A 15,674-nucleotide genomic window follows, 5' to 3' on the forward strand; every position below is an offset into this window, starting at 1 on the left:
GTAAAAATGTTAAGCATGGAACATGAAATTAAAAAGTGATTTCCAAAAGCATGCAATAATTACAGAATATGAACAAATGTTTAGCACAAATAGTAGCATCTATTGTGGGGGAAAAAAATAGATATGTAAAGTGTGTCGCAATTTTTAAAAAGCACATTTGTCAGAAAAGGCAGTCATTTTTCAGCCGTCCCTATTGTGTTTGTGAAGGGCTTGTGGCAGCTTGCAGACATCCTGTGTTTTCATACAGGGTAACAGGATAGCTGGCCATCGATGAGATCACCAAGAGCTTCCTCTTTTAGCTTTTCTTGTTCACTAGCTGTCAGTCCAGTAACATCTGAGAAAACTACCTTTGGAAATGTCGACTGTAGGCATAAAGCCAAGCAAGCAACCTCAAAAACGGTTAGAAAATTTGTTTTAAAGGCTGTATGTAAATTGCTGCTCATAATAATTAAAGAAAACATTTAAAATTAAGAAAAGAGTAGATACATTTAACTTCACATTTTGTCTGTATAATAAAAAAAAGTATTATTATGAGTTGATACGGACCATTTTCAAAGATGAAAGATGACGTGTTTCTACAGATATTTTTTTACATTTTTAAAACATTTATTACACTATAGGTTGTGTTGTATTACACTGCAAACTGGGAACACACACAAAAAATTATTTGTTGTAGTTTGTGTTCATCCCCTATAGAAGTTAACCCAACTACGATGTCTTCTGCTTCGGAGAATCCCAGAAATTTGAAAAGGGTCTATTGGTTTCATAGATAATACATGACATTGTGACAATCTAAGAAGCAAAACAAATTTAGAGTGAAGAAATGTGTGCTTCGCTGCTCTCAGTCACATTGTTTTACCTCATTGCTCGTGTAGTTGTGCACAATAATAAATAATAGACTGAATGGGATTTCTAACTTGTTCTGTGTGATTCTGAGGTAATGTATAATGGCTGCATCTGTTTCAGTCTCTGTGCGGGCCTGAGGCAGATCCCTGTGTCTTCATCTGCCTCTCTCTGCTGGCCTTGGCCACAGTGCTGTGGATCTCTGCCTCATAGTCCCTGGCCTTCGCCCTCAGTTTGGCAATGCTACAGCAGCGGAAGTCCTCTGGACTGGGCTCCTCTGACCCCTCCTGATCTCTTGGCCGCTGATGCATGTCGCTTACAGGGCTGTGGATAGCTGATGAGGACGGTTTGGACCAAGTGGGGCTTCCTTTCTCGTGTTTGCTGTCACAGCTTAGGCTGCTGCTGATGTGGAGCTCTGGAGCTGAGCTTCTGCTGGACGAATCTACCTGTCTGTCGTCACTGTCGCACCCGCCGCACTGCTCTCCTGCCTGGCTCTGGAGCTTCATCTGTCTGCGCAATTTAGCCCTGCGGTTTTGGAACCACACCTATGGGAACAAAGGGAAAAAATATATATTTTTACATGTGTTAGATTAAATTCTGCACATTTTCACAGTATAAGTATTGATATTGGTCTCGTTATTCTGTTTGCTTCTCAAGTAGATTTTTTTGTATCTTAAGAATTGTTAGTGGAAAAAATATGAGACTTAAAGACTTAATTTGGAAAATCAAAACTCATTAAGAAAATCCAAATAGTGGGGGTTTTTTTTCTCCGGTTTTGCTTCTCAAGTAGATTTCTCTTATTTTAATCTTTTTTAATAATAAAAAAAATTACTTAAGAAAATCATTTGGAAAATTAAAATTCACCAAGAAAATCTAAATAGTTTTTTCCTCTTTCCAATTGTTCTTGTAAAGTCGATTTCATATATTTTTACTATAACATATATATGTGTGTACATATATATATATATATATATAAAGAAGATCATTTAAAAAATGTAAATTCTTTGAGAAAATGTATTAATTAATTTATTTATTATTTTTATTTTTCATTTTACAGTTTGCCTTTCAAGTAGATTTCACTTATTTTAAGAAGTTTTAGCAGAAAAAAGACATAGGAAAGTAAAAATGAACTCATTAAGAAAATCTAAATACTTTTTTGTTCTCTTTCCAGTTTTGCTTCTCAAGAGTTCTCTTGTCTAGTATTTAAGTAGAAAAATATACATATAAATGAAAATGCTAATTAAAATTTTTCTTTCTGTTTTTATTTTCTTTCTTTCTTTTTATTATTTTATTTTTATTATATATATATATATATATATATATATATATATATATATATATATATATATATATATATATATAGATATATATATATATTTTTTTTTTTTTTTTTGCTTTGTCTCTCAAATAAATTTCTTTTAGTTAAAAAAAAAGAAAGAAAAAAATCTAAAACTCTACAATAAATTATTATTATTATTATTTCAAAATTTCTAGATGTTATAATGTCACTACAGCATTTCCTCACTGAAAATGTTAGGGACAAAACAGCACTTTAAAGGAGAAGAATGCTGCAAATTTTGTAAAAAATAAATAAAATAAAAATAATAATGATTATAATAATCTTAACAATGGTTCAGAGAAATATTTAGTAAATATTCATATTATTTTGTGCATCATAATAGTCAAAGAGAGCAACGCAATGGCAACCTGCACTCTGGCCTCGATCAGGTCCAGTCTGAGGGCCAGGGCTTCTCTCATGAAGACGTCTGGGTAGTGTGTGCTCTCGAAGGCCTTCTCCAGCTCCTCCAGCTGCCAGCTGCTGTAGTTGGCCCGAGCTCGCCGCTGCTTCACTGGCCGGGGTTCATCTGGAAGCCACATCGCAGCCACCAATTAGAAAATTGCCAGAGGCTGACAAGGAACTAATGGCTCTAGATTGGATAATTAGCGCAGCGTTCATTAAGCCCTCTTCAGCAGAGCCGGATAATTGATTGTTAGTTACGAGTTGTTAGCCAACCCTTTGTAAACATTTTGAATCCTATTAAATACTGTAAAATGAGGATGGACAATTATGAGAGAATATGATTCACAAATGGCCTCTCTTAATGAACGCTACACATATGTAATATTAAGAGCAAATCATTTAAATAAATATACAACACCCAGAGCAATCTCACCAGTCAAGCTTTCTGCCATACAACACATTATCTAAGAAAGCAATCTTATCTCAAAGGTTTTATTAACACAGCTTTATTGAATACATGATTCTTATTAGCCAGTTATTAAACTGTATAATTGATTGTTGTCATAGGCAATCAGTATCTTAAATGTCTCTCATATCACTATTTAGCCTCTTTCTTCACACATAATAAAGTGATTTCAACGCAAAATAAATATTTAATGTCCATATATATTTTTTTTTAGTAAGTAGTCTATTAAGAGTCTATTAGTCTATATAATAAGTGACAATAAATTATATAATAAATAATCAATATCAGGGTGATAGAAGATCAAAGCAACAGAGTCTTAAGCGTCTTCAAGAAACTGCTAAGGACACATCTCTTCCATCTTCACAAGACCTCTAACACTTACTTTATTCTATCTGCTTGTTTTATTTTTACTTCTTAAAAACTCTCTAACACTAGCACTTTCTATTCTTTTTCTATTCTAATTGTTTTCTTTTATTTATTATATAATAAAACTAGACCCTCTAACACTGACTTTCTATTTTTTTTTCCTATTCTGCTTGCTTTTTTACTCATTTAAAAACTAGCCTCTTACACTATCAATCTCTATTCTATTTCTATTATATCTAGTTGTTTACTTTTATTTATTTAAAGAAATAATTTGAGCCTCTAACACTACAATCTCTATTATATTTCTATTATATCTAGTTGTTTACTTTTATTTAAAGAAATAATTTGAGCCTCTAACACTAACAATCTCTATTCTATTTCTATTATATCTAGTTGTTTACTTTTATCTAAAGAAAAAATTTGAGCTTCTAACACTAACAAATTCTATTCTATCTCTATTATATCCAGTTGTTTACTTTTATTTAAAGAAATAAGTTGAGCCTCTAACACTCTTTTAAATATATTCTTTCTACTTATTTATTTGAAAAAAATAATAATAACTTAACCCTCTAACACTAACTCTATTCTATCTACTTGTTTTATTTTTACTTCTTAAAAAACCCTAACACTAGCACTCTCTATTCTTTTTCTATTCTATCTACTTGCTGTTTTAATTAATTAAAAAACAGAGCCTCTAACACTAAGTCTATTCTATCTACTTGTTTTATTTTTACTTCTTAAAAAACCCTAACACTAGCACTCTCTATTCTTTTTCTATTCTATCTACTTGCTGTTTTAATTCATTAAAAAACAGAGCCTCTAACACTAACTCTATTCTATCTACTTGTTTTCTTTTTAATTATTAAAAAACTTGACCCTCTAACACTAGCACTCTTTATTCCTCGTCTATTCTATCTAATGGTTTTCTTATTTATTATATAAAAAACTTGACCCTCTACACTAGCACCTTCTATTCTTTTTATATTCTATCTACTTGCTTTTGTAATTCATTATAAAAAACTTGACCCTCAAACACTAACAATCTATATTCTATTTCTCTATTTTATCTACTTGTTTAGTTTTATTGATTTTTTTTTTTATCTTGAGCCTCTAACACTAACATTCTAAAGTCTTTTCTATCTACTTGTTTTTTTTATACTTAATAATAATAATAATAATAATAATAATAATAATGCAGCATTCATTAAGCCCTCTAATTGATAATTGATTGTTAGTTATGAGTTGTTAGCAAATCAAAAATAAATAAATACCTTGCTACACAGCACTTACAATCTTTTGTCTTTTGATGGTTTAATTGCTTATATTGCCATCATTTGTAAGTCGCTTTGGACAAAAACGTCTGCTAAATGATTAAACGGAAATGTAAAACATTTTTTTTGTTTTTTGTGATAAAAGTTCTCCTCTTACTTTGACATGAAAATAAAAATGTCATTTAAACCAAATAAATAAATGAAAGATGACATATAAGATGTTATATGTAAGATGGGCTCACCGATAATCTCGGCATGTTGTCCTGTGGACTGAGCGGCCAATAGCAGAGCCTGTTTGCAGGGCTTGGGCTGCAGGTAACTGCGCAGGAGCTCGTAGCTGAGCAGAGGCCCGGGGATGAAGATCTGCGGTGAGGTCAACCTGCTAGGAAACGCCGGGAAGAAGTGCGCAGCCGAAGAGTGGAAGACCGCAGAAGACAGAGGAGACACCAAATGCCCAGTGCCAAACATGACCCTAGTTCAGTAAGGTCCAGAAAGAACTCTAGAAACAGACGCATGTACGTGATGAACAGTCTCTTCAGGTGTTGAAGTGCTACAGAAGAACAAACTAGAGATCCAGCTCCAAGAGAACTTCTTAATAGATCCAGCGTCACTATAACTTTTCTCACCTGAGTCAGGTGTGAGTCCCACCCTCTCCCTGAGTCACATGACTCAGCTATGACCACTAATCCTAGTAAAACAGGGCCGGGTTTGAAGGATTTCACCCAATCGTAGTGGGCCGTTGATTCCATGCTTCATTTAAGAGAGGCTTCTTACAGCATCACTCTTCAGCAGACGTCCAACGGTGACACCTGATGCCTCCAAATCCACACCTCAGCTACTCTGAAAGAGTAAATGAGTAATATCCCACCACTTCCATTCGGGGAGGAGTACTGTATATGGACAGGCCTGTCATTCTGAAGTATTCCACAGACAAGTTCAGGCACTCTTCAGCTTCTGTGTTCACTTATTAATATGACAAAGCAGACATTTGGAATTGGAGTGTGGCGAGAAAATGGGGAAAAGCACCGTTTCTGAGCTGCAAACGCTTTCAAAGACACGTACAAGCACCAGAGAGACCTGTTTGACGCTCTCGCTCTGCTGTCAGCGTACAAGGGTTAGATCTTAAAACATGGCGATGTAACAGATGGATATTAAATCATTAAGGGAGAATCAAAACGTTCGGTAAGAAAACCCAATACGAACAGAGCTTTAGTTGAAACCTGCAGAGAGCGCGAGCAAACAGCCTCTGTTTACACAGTAAACACATCACACTAATTGGCCCACATAATTGACATTCATTTACAAGCCCATTTGAAGCATTTGGGTGTTTGTATGACATCCATTTGCGATACAACATGACTAAATGAAAAAAATCCTTCAGGAAAGGCTTTGATGAGTTTTCATAATCAACATGCTCTTCTTTGGTGAAAGCATCTGAAATGGTGTATGTGTGGCATCAACTGGGAATTCTGCTGTCAGATTAAAACCCGATGCCTTTGTTCCAAAAGACGTCTAAGCCTGTTATCTCACTCAAAGCCTTCTGCGCATTAGGAATAAGATCACCTGTCCAAACAAGGTGTATTGTTCAGTCCTGAGCCAAGGACAGAGTTCACTAACAATGGTTTTGGGTCGTGGATCTCTGGTCTTTGAAAACAGATCACTTTCCAAACTAAGACCAAATTGTACTTAGACAGGAATGCCACACTATTCATTACAGCTTGGGGAAATTCTGAGTGCGAAATTATGCAATTTTCATGTAGATGAACAGTTCACCCAAAATTGATTCTGTCATTTACTCACCCTCATATTTTTTCAAGCCTGTATGACTCCACTTTTCTGTGAATCACAAAAAAATAAAAATAAATATATAAATAAATAATCCTGAAGAATACCAACTTTTCTGTATAATAATAGTTGATGAGAATTAAGGGTGTTAAGTAAAGCATTATGAAAGTGGTTCATATGATTTAAGTGTTCATGAGAGAAATAGAGATGTCATGAATGAATCATATTTCCCAAGTAATCGACCGTCTCATTCATTCATTTGCATATCAGGCTGATCTAAATCTTAAAGACTGGAATATGTTACATGGCTTTTTCAAATCTGAACATATTTTAAAGCACTATGCATCATACACTTGCCGACTTTGGAAATGGTTACAGATTAAAAAACACTAAATGACTGAGGCTCACACACATTACCAGACTTCCAAGTTGTTTTGAAATCACAAACTCACACAGAAACACGCATCGTTAAGAAACTTGTGACACATGAGTGTTCTGAAAACAATGTGTTCTAAAATAGGCTCAAAAGATCAAACATGTTTGATATCCTCTGACTTGATGGATTCATAGCATGAAGATAAAAATCTGCCCATCTCTGCACATCATACATTACACACTTTTCTGTGAAATCTGCAGTCTGGCTCTGACTTTTGGAAACTAGCATTGACCTCTGCAGACTGTAAAGCAGAGCAAAAATCTGGGCAAAAGTCGAGTAGTGTATTCCAGCCTTAAAGGGATAGTTCATCCAAGAATGAAAATTACCCAATGATTTACTCACCCTCAAGACATCCTAGGTGTATATGACTTTCTTCTTTCAGACAAATACAATTGGAGTTTAATAATGTCCTGGCTCTTCCAAGCTTTATAATGGCAGTGAATGGTGCTCAAGATTTTAAAGACCCCAAAAGTGCGTCCATCCATCATAAAGCGCTCCACATGGCTCCGGGGGTTAATAAAGGCCTTCTGAAGTGAATAGATGCGTTTTTGTAAGAAAAGTATCCATATTTAAAACTTTGTAAACCGTAATCTCTAGTTTCCACTAACTGTTGTACATGCTTTCACGAGAGAGTGGCATTCCAGCGGATGACGTATGCGTAGCGGAAGCTCTGGTGAGAATATATGCTAGTCTCGCGAGAACCAAGTGTTGTTTACAGGAATGAAGGAAGCAAAGTTTTCTTAATTTAGTCTCCCCTTGACTAAAATGTTAATGTCATCTTGTGACAGCAAAGTATCTCTGGCTAAAACTAGCTAACGTGCACACTTAAACAGCAGACTGCTCTCAAGTCAGGTACAATGTACTGTAGGTCAAAATCACATAAACGGAGGTCTACATTTCAGTGCCTCTCCTTATTAAACTAGTTAAATGTAAATTTATTTAATCTTAAACTGTGGTACGTTACATGAACAGTGTTGATCCTGGATGTTGTTATTGTGAACTTGACGAACGTAACATGAGTCTTAATTCTCCCCGTTTGCATTGTGATCTGTAATTTTAGATATTTATTTTACAATCTTTTAAAATATCCCTCCTTGGCATATTTAAGTCCCACTTAAATGATGGTCCTTCTATCCAAAATTTGTCAAAAACATCTTGGAATAAGGTTTTCACACTAACAGCTGTCATTGTAAGATAATTAGCAACTCAATTGACACAATGATACAGTTGTAATGAAGTAGTTAACAGTTCATTGGAAAGAAAAATTACCAGTGAAAAATTGCTAAATTGTTGACCTGTTCATAATACAGAAGACACAAAATTTGGTGGACGAGTCAAATGGACTTCTTTTATGATACTTTCCTAGTACTTAAGTGTCTTTTAGGATTCTTGAAAGCTCCAGACCGACCAGATCTCCAGAACGATCAGCAAATTACTAGAATAATCTAGAATGTCCTACAGAAGAACAAAAGGGCAGAAATATGAGGGTGAGTAAAAGTAAAAATATTTTGGTGAACTCAGACAGAACCACTGGCCGTAACACACAAACACACACAAAAAAAAGGCTAGTGGATGATTGATAACTTGAAATAACAGAAATTCTTCCTGTTTTAGACATTCATACTGAGAGCAGACAGCATCACATCTGCATCCCTATTGTTGACGGATAAGCGAAGAGTTGTCATGACCTCTCTGAGAACAAAACACAGGTGTGAATTAATTCCCAGGAACATTTCACCTCACGATCATCTTCATCCACCCTCTATCCGCTAATCAGATCAAACTGCAGAGAGACTCAAGAGCTGTCACCAGCATCAGTGCTAACCGCTAATCCCCCACTAACTTTGATCAGATCCAGACATCCACGGTACACAGCTGGGTCGATCTTGGCTGAGTGAGTCACTGACTTTAAGGCCACAACAGCAGTAAAGGACAAAAACTCTTCAGGCAGCTGTCAAAACATTGGGGGATCTAAGTCTTACCTGCTTTTTCTCACCCTTTCAGAATGTTAATTATTAGAGTATGCTTGTATATACTTTTCCACCAACAATCTGGCAGGGCTCAAATACATCTGGAGATATAGAAATACCACTTTTATCTGAAGCTTGGGGTATCCTGGGGTTACATTCTTAAAGGGATACTCCACCCCAAAATGAAAATTTTGTCATTAATCACTTACCCCCATGTCGTTCCAAACCTGTAAAAACTTAGTTCGTCTTCGGAACACAATTTAAGATATTTTGGATGAAAACTGGGAGGCTTGTGACTGTTCAATAGATTGCCAAATAAATAACAGCGTCAAGGACCAGAAAAGGTATGAAAGTCATCGTCAGAATACTCCATCTGCCATCAGACATGCAATCTGGGTTATATGAAGCGACAGGAACACTTTTTGTAAGAGAAAAAAACAAAAATAATGACTTTTTTCAATAATTCCTTTGTTAACAGTCTCCTCTGTGTCTCACAAGGTTGCACTGTTTCTACATGTATTTAGCTTTGATTTAAAATAAAACAGCGCATCCTGGTAGCGCGGATGACACAGAAGAGGATTCACAGCATACAGTGATATGGAGAGACACAGAGGAGACTGTTGACAAAGGAATTATTGAAAAAAGTCATTATTTTTGTTTTCTTCGCTTACAAAAAGTGTTCCCGTCGCTTAATATAACCCAAATTGCATGTCTGATGGCAGATGGAGTATTCTGACGATGACTTTTCATACCTTTTATGGACCTTGACACTGTTATTTATTTGGCAATCTACTGAACAGTCACAGACCTCCGTTTCCATCCAAAATATCTTAAATTGTGTTCCGAAGATGAACAAAGCTTTTACGGGTTTGGAACAACATGGGGGTAAGTGATTAATGACAAATTTTTCATTTTGGGGTGTAGTATCCCTTTAAGGGCAAAATGGAGAAAGTTCATGAAACACCCATCACAGGCTTTGAACCTCCAACTTTCCAACTGCCAATCCATATCTAGGCCTACATAACAAGTATGTGAAGAAAAAAAAAAGGATTTCAGAGCCTTTTCCAGTTAACTGAAGGAGGCATTAAGGCAACAATGGCAGCAGATCTTGCAGGCCTGTATTGATCTTTTAGCCTCACACTTGTCCGAGACTGTGTGTCATCATTTGAATACACAGGGGCTTAACAACATCAACAACAGCTCAAAGTGCTTCGGGGCTTCACTGAAGACATACAAGAGTGAATTTTCTTTGAATCAGAGAGAGGATTTAAGACAAGAGCGTGAAAATTCCATTGGGGGTGAAGTTGCTAATATCAGTTGTTTTAATCCGGAATCCTAATTAAAGTAAATCAATGAAATATAAAATGGGAAATAGACTGCCTAAATGAGTCATCCAACAACATGAAACAATAAACAGAGAATACTATTTGATAGGCTTAATTCAAGATGCAATTTCCCATTTCAAATGTTCTTAGTGTGGCATAAGTTCTCTTGAATTAGATATTTCTGACGCTGGATCATAATTTTGAGGGGTTCATTGCCTCTGCAGCAACAGGAAATGATTCTTGCATTAATATGTGGCCGTTGAATGCAGACTTGCATTCAGTGCAGAGAACAAAAGGTCACTCACTAAAGAAAGCACCAAAACTAGCCAAATTCTTTTATCTGCACATTATCCCTAAAATGAAGTGGATATAAACAGGACCCAGATTTTACTTTGAAAGTGGCAACCATGTTACCAGAATTGTAATTTTTTTATATATTATACTTAAGTTAATAATTAACAAATAATTAGTAATATGTACATACTGTTTTTCTTTTTCTTAATTTTTTAATTGATTATTTTATTTTTATGTTTTTCTTTTTTTTATTTTTTTAATTTATTTTTTTATTTGTTAATAATGCATATAAACTTTCCTGTTCAATTAAACTGATATAAATTGAATTTATTATGTTATAAAATTTTTTTATTTAAAATTTATTTTGTTATTGAAAATTTTTTTTTTGTTATGATATTAATTGAATTTTTTTTTTTATACTTTCTGTTCAAAAGAAACACTGTATTGCAGTTACAAGATTATTTTCAGTTTTTTTCTTGATTTCTGAAGAATCATGTGACACTGAAGACTGAGTAATGATGCTGAAAACTCAGCTTTGATCACAGGAATAAATCACACTTTCAAATATAATTAAATTTTAAAATTTTAATTTTATTTAAAAAATGTAAAAGTTTAAATTGTAAAAATATTTCAAAATATTACTGTTTTTGAGTGTATTTTGAGATAAACTAAACATGCAGTAGTTGTATTTACCTAACGTGTTCCCCTGGGAATCAAACCCACAACCTTTACACTACTAAAACAATGTTCTACCACTGAGCCACAGGAACCCCATACACATGTACTTAAAAATTCCACAGTCTCTGATATCAGCTCTGGAGTGATCAAATTCTCCTGAGGATATGCCAGCACAGGCTCTTGGAACAATGCATAATAACATTAATACACACTGGAGTGACACTTAAGAATACACAACACCTGAAACACTAAACATGATGGATGACTGTCCATGAGTCATGGGAAAAGGCCTTAATTTTCAGACAAATAGTTGTTGCACTCTTACAAGTGCAAGTGAAATGAAGATCCATTATTTGAGTCACTAAGGTTATAACAGGATTCTCTCCATTTCCTTTCATTAAAACATGCTTTATAGATACCAGACAGGCTTCTGGTCAATGGTCATCACATGGCTTCTTGGTCTGGTTCTTATGCCAACCAAAATGTAATCATTCCTATCCAAACAAAAAGTGGTGCAATTCTCAACAAAAGTGATATATAGGTAAGAATATTTCAGTCATCTTTGGTAATTGTATCTCTCAGGCAGTGAGCTGATTGCTTTAGTCCTGGATCACTGGCAATGGGATAAACCTGAGAGCCCAGGCTGCTTTTCATGTCAAAACCTTCAAGGAGAGCGGCTGCGATCCAAAAGCAATCACACTTTACACTTCAAAGCGCAAGGGAAAAGGGAGGCGAGAGCCGGTCCACATTTTTTCCATGCTAGCCAGGCACAACTCATGCGTGGAGGAAGAGGAGATGATCTAAGCCAAGGAGCTGTTGAGGAACACAGAGCTGACAGGTGTGCATAGGCAGGTAGCGGCACATCTCTGTCCCTCCCAAAGGTGAGACATAAGCAGTGCTTTACTGTGGCTCTTTCCATTTATCTGCGGTCACCTGCTGGTACTTGTGGATGTTTGCTACCCTTACGAAAATTAATCACAGTTAAAAGAGTTACTGATACAACTACAACAGTTTGGGACACTGGGTGAAGTCAGAAAGCAAAGAAAAGTGAGTTTGTGGTCTAATTCAATGAAATACATTTTCAAGTGCAGTTCAGTGTCATAATATATCCATCAAAGGCCAAAGCACAGAAGATGCATAGACTGCTGTTGTAGCTCTTGGTTATCTTATTATCATTATGCAATACTTCAATAGATCTTCAGCATATTTGGGAGAGAAGATCTTCAGACAATACTTGGCAAAATAATACAACTTATATATATTATCAAACTGATCAACATGTGTAACAGCAAGGATCTGAGGATTGTATCTTTGTCTTTTGCAACTATGTATTGAATGTACAAGAGCAATTTAGTGACAGCAGCATCTATTGGCCAAGTGTCATAAAAATGAACAAAAACTGTTATAGATGGGCAATATAAAATGTTGCTTCATGCAATATACTGATAAATATTTTCATGTCATTGCTGATAACTGATAAATTAAATATTAAAACTATTCAAATGGAATATTAAACTATACTAGTTTGCATAAAAAAATTAAATTCAAAAACCAATGCTGCATGTGAGGCATCAACATTATAATGCACACATTAACATTGAGTGTTAGATAACGTGAAAGGTAATCAAAATGTAAAAATAAGGTGAATGAGTACAATTAAATATTGAAAACTGTATGATAAACAATCAATGTTGAATAATGCGTCCATAAATTAAGGTTTTCCGATAACCTAAGTGTTTACGTATAATCCTAAAAATGGCTTAAACTTATAAAAAACTAGTTTAAACTTAAGCTTCATGTCTCCAAATATACCTGAATTTTTATGTCAATTATTTAATTTATTTTCATGCTTTTTCAGTGCTACTAAAAACACAATCTTCACAAAAAGTGGCTTCAGTCCAAGCCTCACAATCAGACCAACTGGATTTTCATTGTATGGAAGTCTCCAGAAATATCCTTAATTAAAATTGCTTATAGTGCATTCTATGTATAAACTGTGAAATAAATAAATAAAAATTGTAAATAAAGATTATTCAATTATGTTTTACAAGAAAATATTATTTCAGTCTTTCTACTTTAAAATTTCCCATATGTTACCCTGGAGCACAAAAGCAGTCATAAGTAGTACAGGTATATTTGTAGCAATAGCCAACAATACATTGTATGGGTCAATGGGTTTATGCCAAAAAATCATTAGGATATTAAGTAAAGATCATGTTCCATGAAGATATGTTGTAAATGTCCTACCATAAATATATCAAAACTTAATTTTTGATTAGCAATATGCATTGCTAAGAACTTAATTTGGACAACTTTAAAGGTGATTTTCTCAAAAAAAAAAAAATTTTTTTGCACCCTCAGATTCCAGATTTTCAAATAGTTGTATTTCAGCCAAATATTGTCCTATCCTAAAAAAAAAAACATACATCAACAGAAAGCTTATTTTTTCTGTTCTATTTCAGATGATATATACATTTCAATTTAACAAAGAATTGACCCTTATGACTGGTTTTGTGGTCCAGGGTCACATTTAATTAAATGTTACTTGCCACATCTTTATAAACATTTGAATTTACAAGCAATTTTTCAAAATTTTCCACACTGTGTCATCCAAACCCAAGTGTTTGGCATTGCTTGCCCCATTCATGCCTATCCGCTACAGGAACAGAGAACCATCTAACAAAAACTATTAAAAAAAAAAAGGTTCAGACAACATACAGAGGTGCAGCTGTTTCACGGAGCAGCAAGGGCATGCCTCATGAAAAGGTGAGCAGTTATGGATGTGTCAGTGGCTCATCACACTCACTCCTCACTCACACCCCACCCATGCTGTCACTCATCTCCGTTCCGCCCCAGCGCGAGCCAGCCTATGAGAAAACCTGCCTGGGAATCTGACCAAAAGCACAGGCAGTTAAAGCCCATGAAACTCCACTAAAGAAACCCGTGTTATGTGACACCATAACTGCCGCAATTAAGACTGACCAAGCACATCCAACACAAGACAAATGATGGTGAAAACTGACTACAGCATCTCCAAGGAAATTAGAGAAATGTTAAGTAGTCATAACACTTGAAAACGCAATTATGACATCTACCCTTTCTGCACAAATCACTGTTATCAAAATTTTTTTGTTGCAAAAAATTTGAACAAATGAACTGACAATCAACTGACAGCAGGGTGTTTTCTTGTCTAATTTATTATAGTATGTGAAGGTTAAGATGGATAGCAGCAATTTTCTTTGGCACAACAACTCAAGAGGCTAATCATATATTTTGTATGATTAGGGTGAAAAAAAAGGGTGTTAAACCCTTTTCTAAGCGTCAGTGAAAGGAGGTGCTTACCCTTTACAAAATGCTGACTATCAACTTCTTTTCTGTTTGTTTTCAATAAGGTTTGAAAGAGAAAAAAAACAAAAAAAACACACAAGACAAAACAAAAATGTAGCCTTAAAAAGGTGGTTTCAGACCAAATGATGGTTTGTGATATTTACATTTACATTTATGCATTTAGCAGACGCTTTTACCCAAAGTGACTTACAGTGTATTCAAGCAATACGTTTTTTTTTTTTTTTTTATCAGTGTGTTCCCTGGGATATATAGTGATGATATATAGCACATAAAAGAATAAAAAATTTGAGGTTGATAAAAAGAAATATTTTGTCATCGGATAATAGTGATCTGTGTATGCATTTTGTTCAATAAAAGGTTATGTCAGTTTGTTAATGGGAGATTTTTGGGCACCATTTCATGATTTGTGTGTGGCAGAAAGTGTCCAGCGAAACGTTATTATTCGCGTTTTTATTATTTAATTTAATATTTTAATTATTTAATAATGTCATAAAAGATACACTAATGATGACAAGATTAGTGTCAGTAAGATTTTCTTTTTTTAATAAAAAAATAATAATACTGTTATTCAGCAAGGACACATTAAATTTGTCAAAAATGTATAATAATAATAATAATAATATTATATTTTAAAATGTAATATTTCCAAATATTACAGTTTTTACTATTTTTGATTAAATAAATGCAGCATCAATGTCCATAAGACACTTCTTACAAAACCCCCTTTTTTTTCTTTCTAAATCTCATTGAGCCCAAATATTTGAACAGTAGTGTACATTTCAAATACCCTTATTTCTCATAACCAAATTTCGGCCAATTGACACAAATCATTAAATCTGAATTTATATTCTGTTATCATTAAGACATCCCTTCAATTAGAAAAATGAGCCAATATATAATTCAGATGAATCTAGTGTATATGAATTTACTGCATTTCTATATCTTGCCTGTCATTTTTGAATTTTTAAAATGCATTAATGTACTATTTGAGTAATTTACATATAATGCCACCTTTTCACTATTTTACTGGTTTTCACTGGTGCTATAACATCAAATGTTTATATTTATTTCCCTTAATAATAACAATAATCATCCTGTACGTGCTACACTCATGAGTCAATAATTTCGCAGTAAATGAACACGCCTTCCTG

The 15,674-nt window shown here is 34.4% G+C and overlaps 1 protein-coding gene across 1 annotated transcript in view; it reads right to left on the reverse strand.

Annotated features, from left to right (window-relative positions):
- Positions 1-7,247, reverse strand: part of LOC109084269 (visual system homeobox 2-like) — a 7,288-nt gene extending 41 nt beyond the window's left edge. The window contains exons 1-3 of the mRNA XM_019098955.2: positions 4,930-7,247; positions 2,551-2,708; positions 1-1,388 (exon numbers count right to left, since the gene is read on the reverse strand). The exon at positions 1-1,388 is cut by the window's left edge and continues 41 nt beyond it. Of these exons, the coding sequence (XP_018954500.1) occupies positions 963-1,388; positions 2,551-2,708; positions 4,930-5,155 (810 nt within the window). The 5' untranslated portion in view covers positions 5,156-7,247 and the 3' untranslated portion in view covers positions 1-962. The remainder of the gene's footprint in view (positions 1,389-2,550; positions 2,709-4,929) is intronic.
- Positions 7,248-15,674: the final 8,427 nt, after the last annotated feature.

This window comes from Cyprinus carpio, chromosome B3, assembly GCF_018340385.1.
Source record: "Cyprinus carpio isolate SPL01 chromosome B3, ASM1834038v1, whole genome shotgun sequence".
Taxonomy (NCBI): Eukaryota; Metazoa; Chordata; class Actinopteri; order Cypriniformes; family Cyprinidae; genus Cyprinus; species Cyprinus carpio.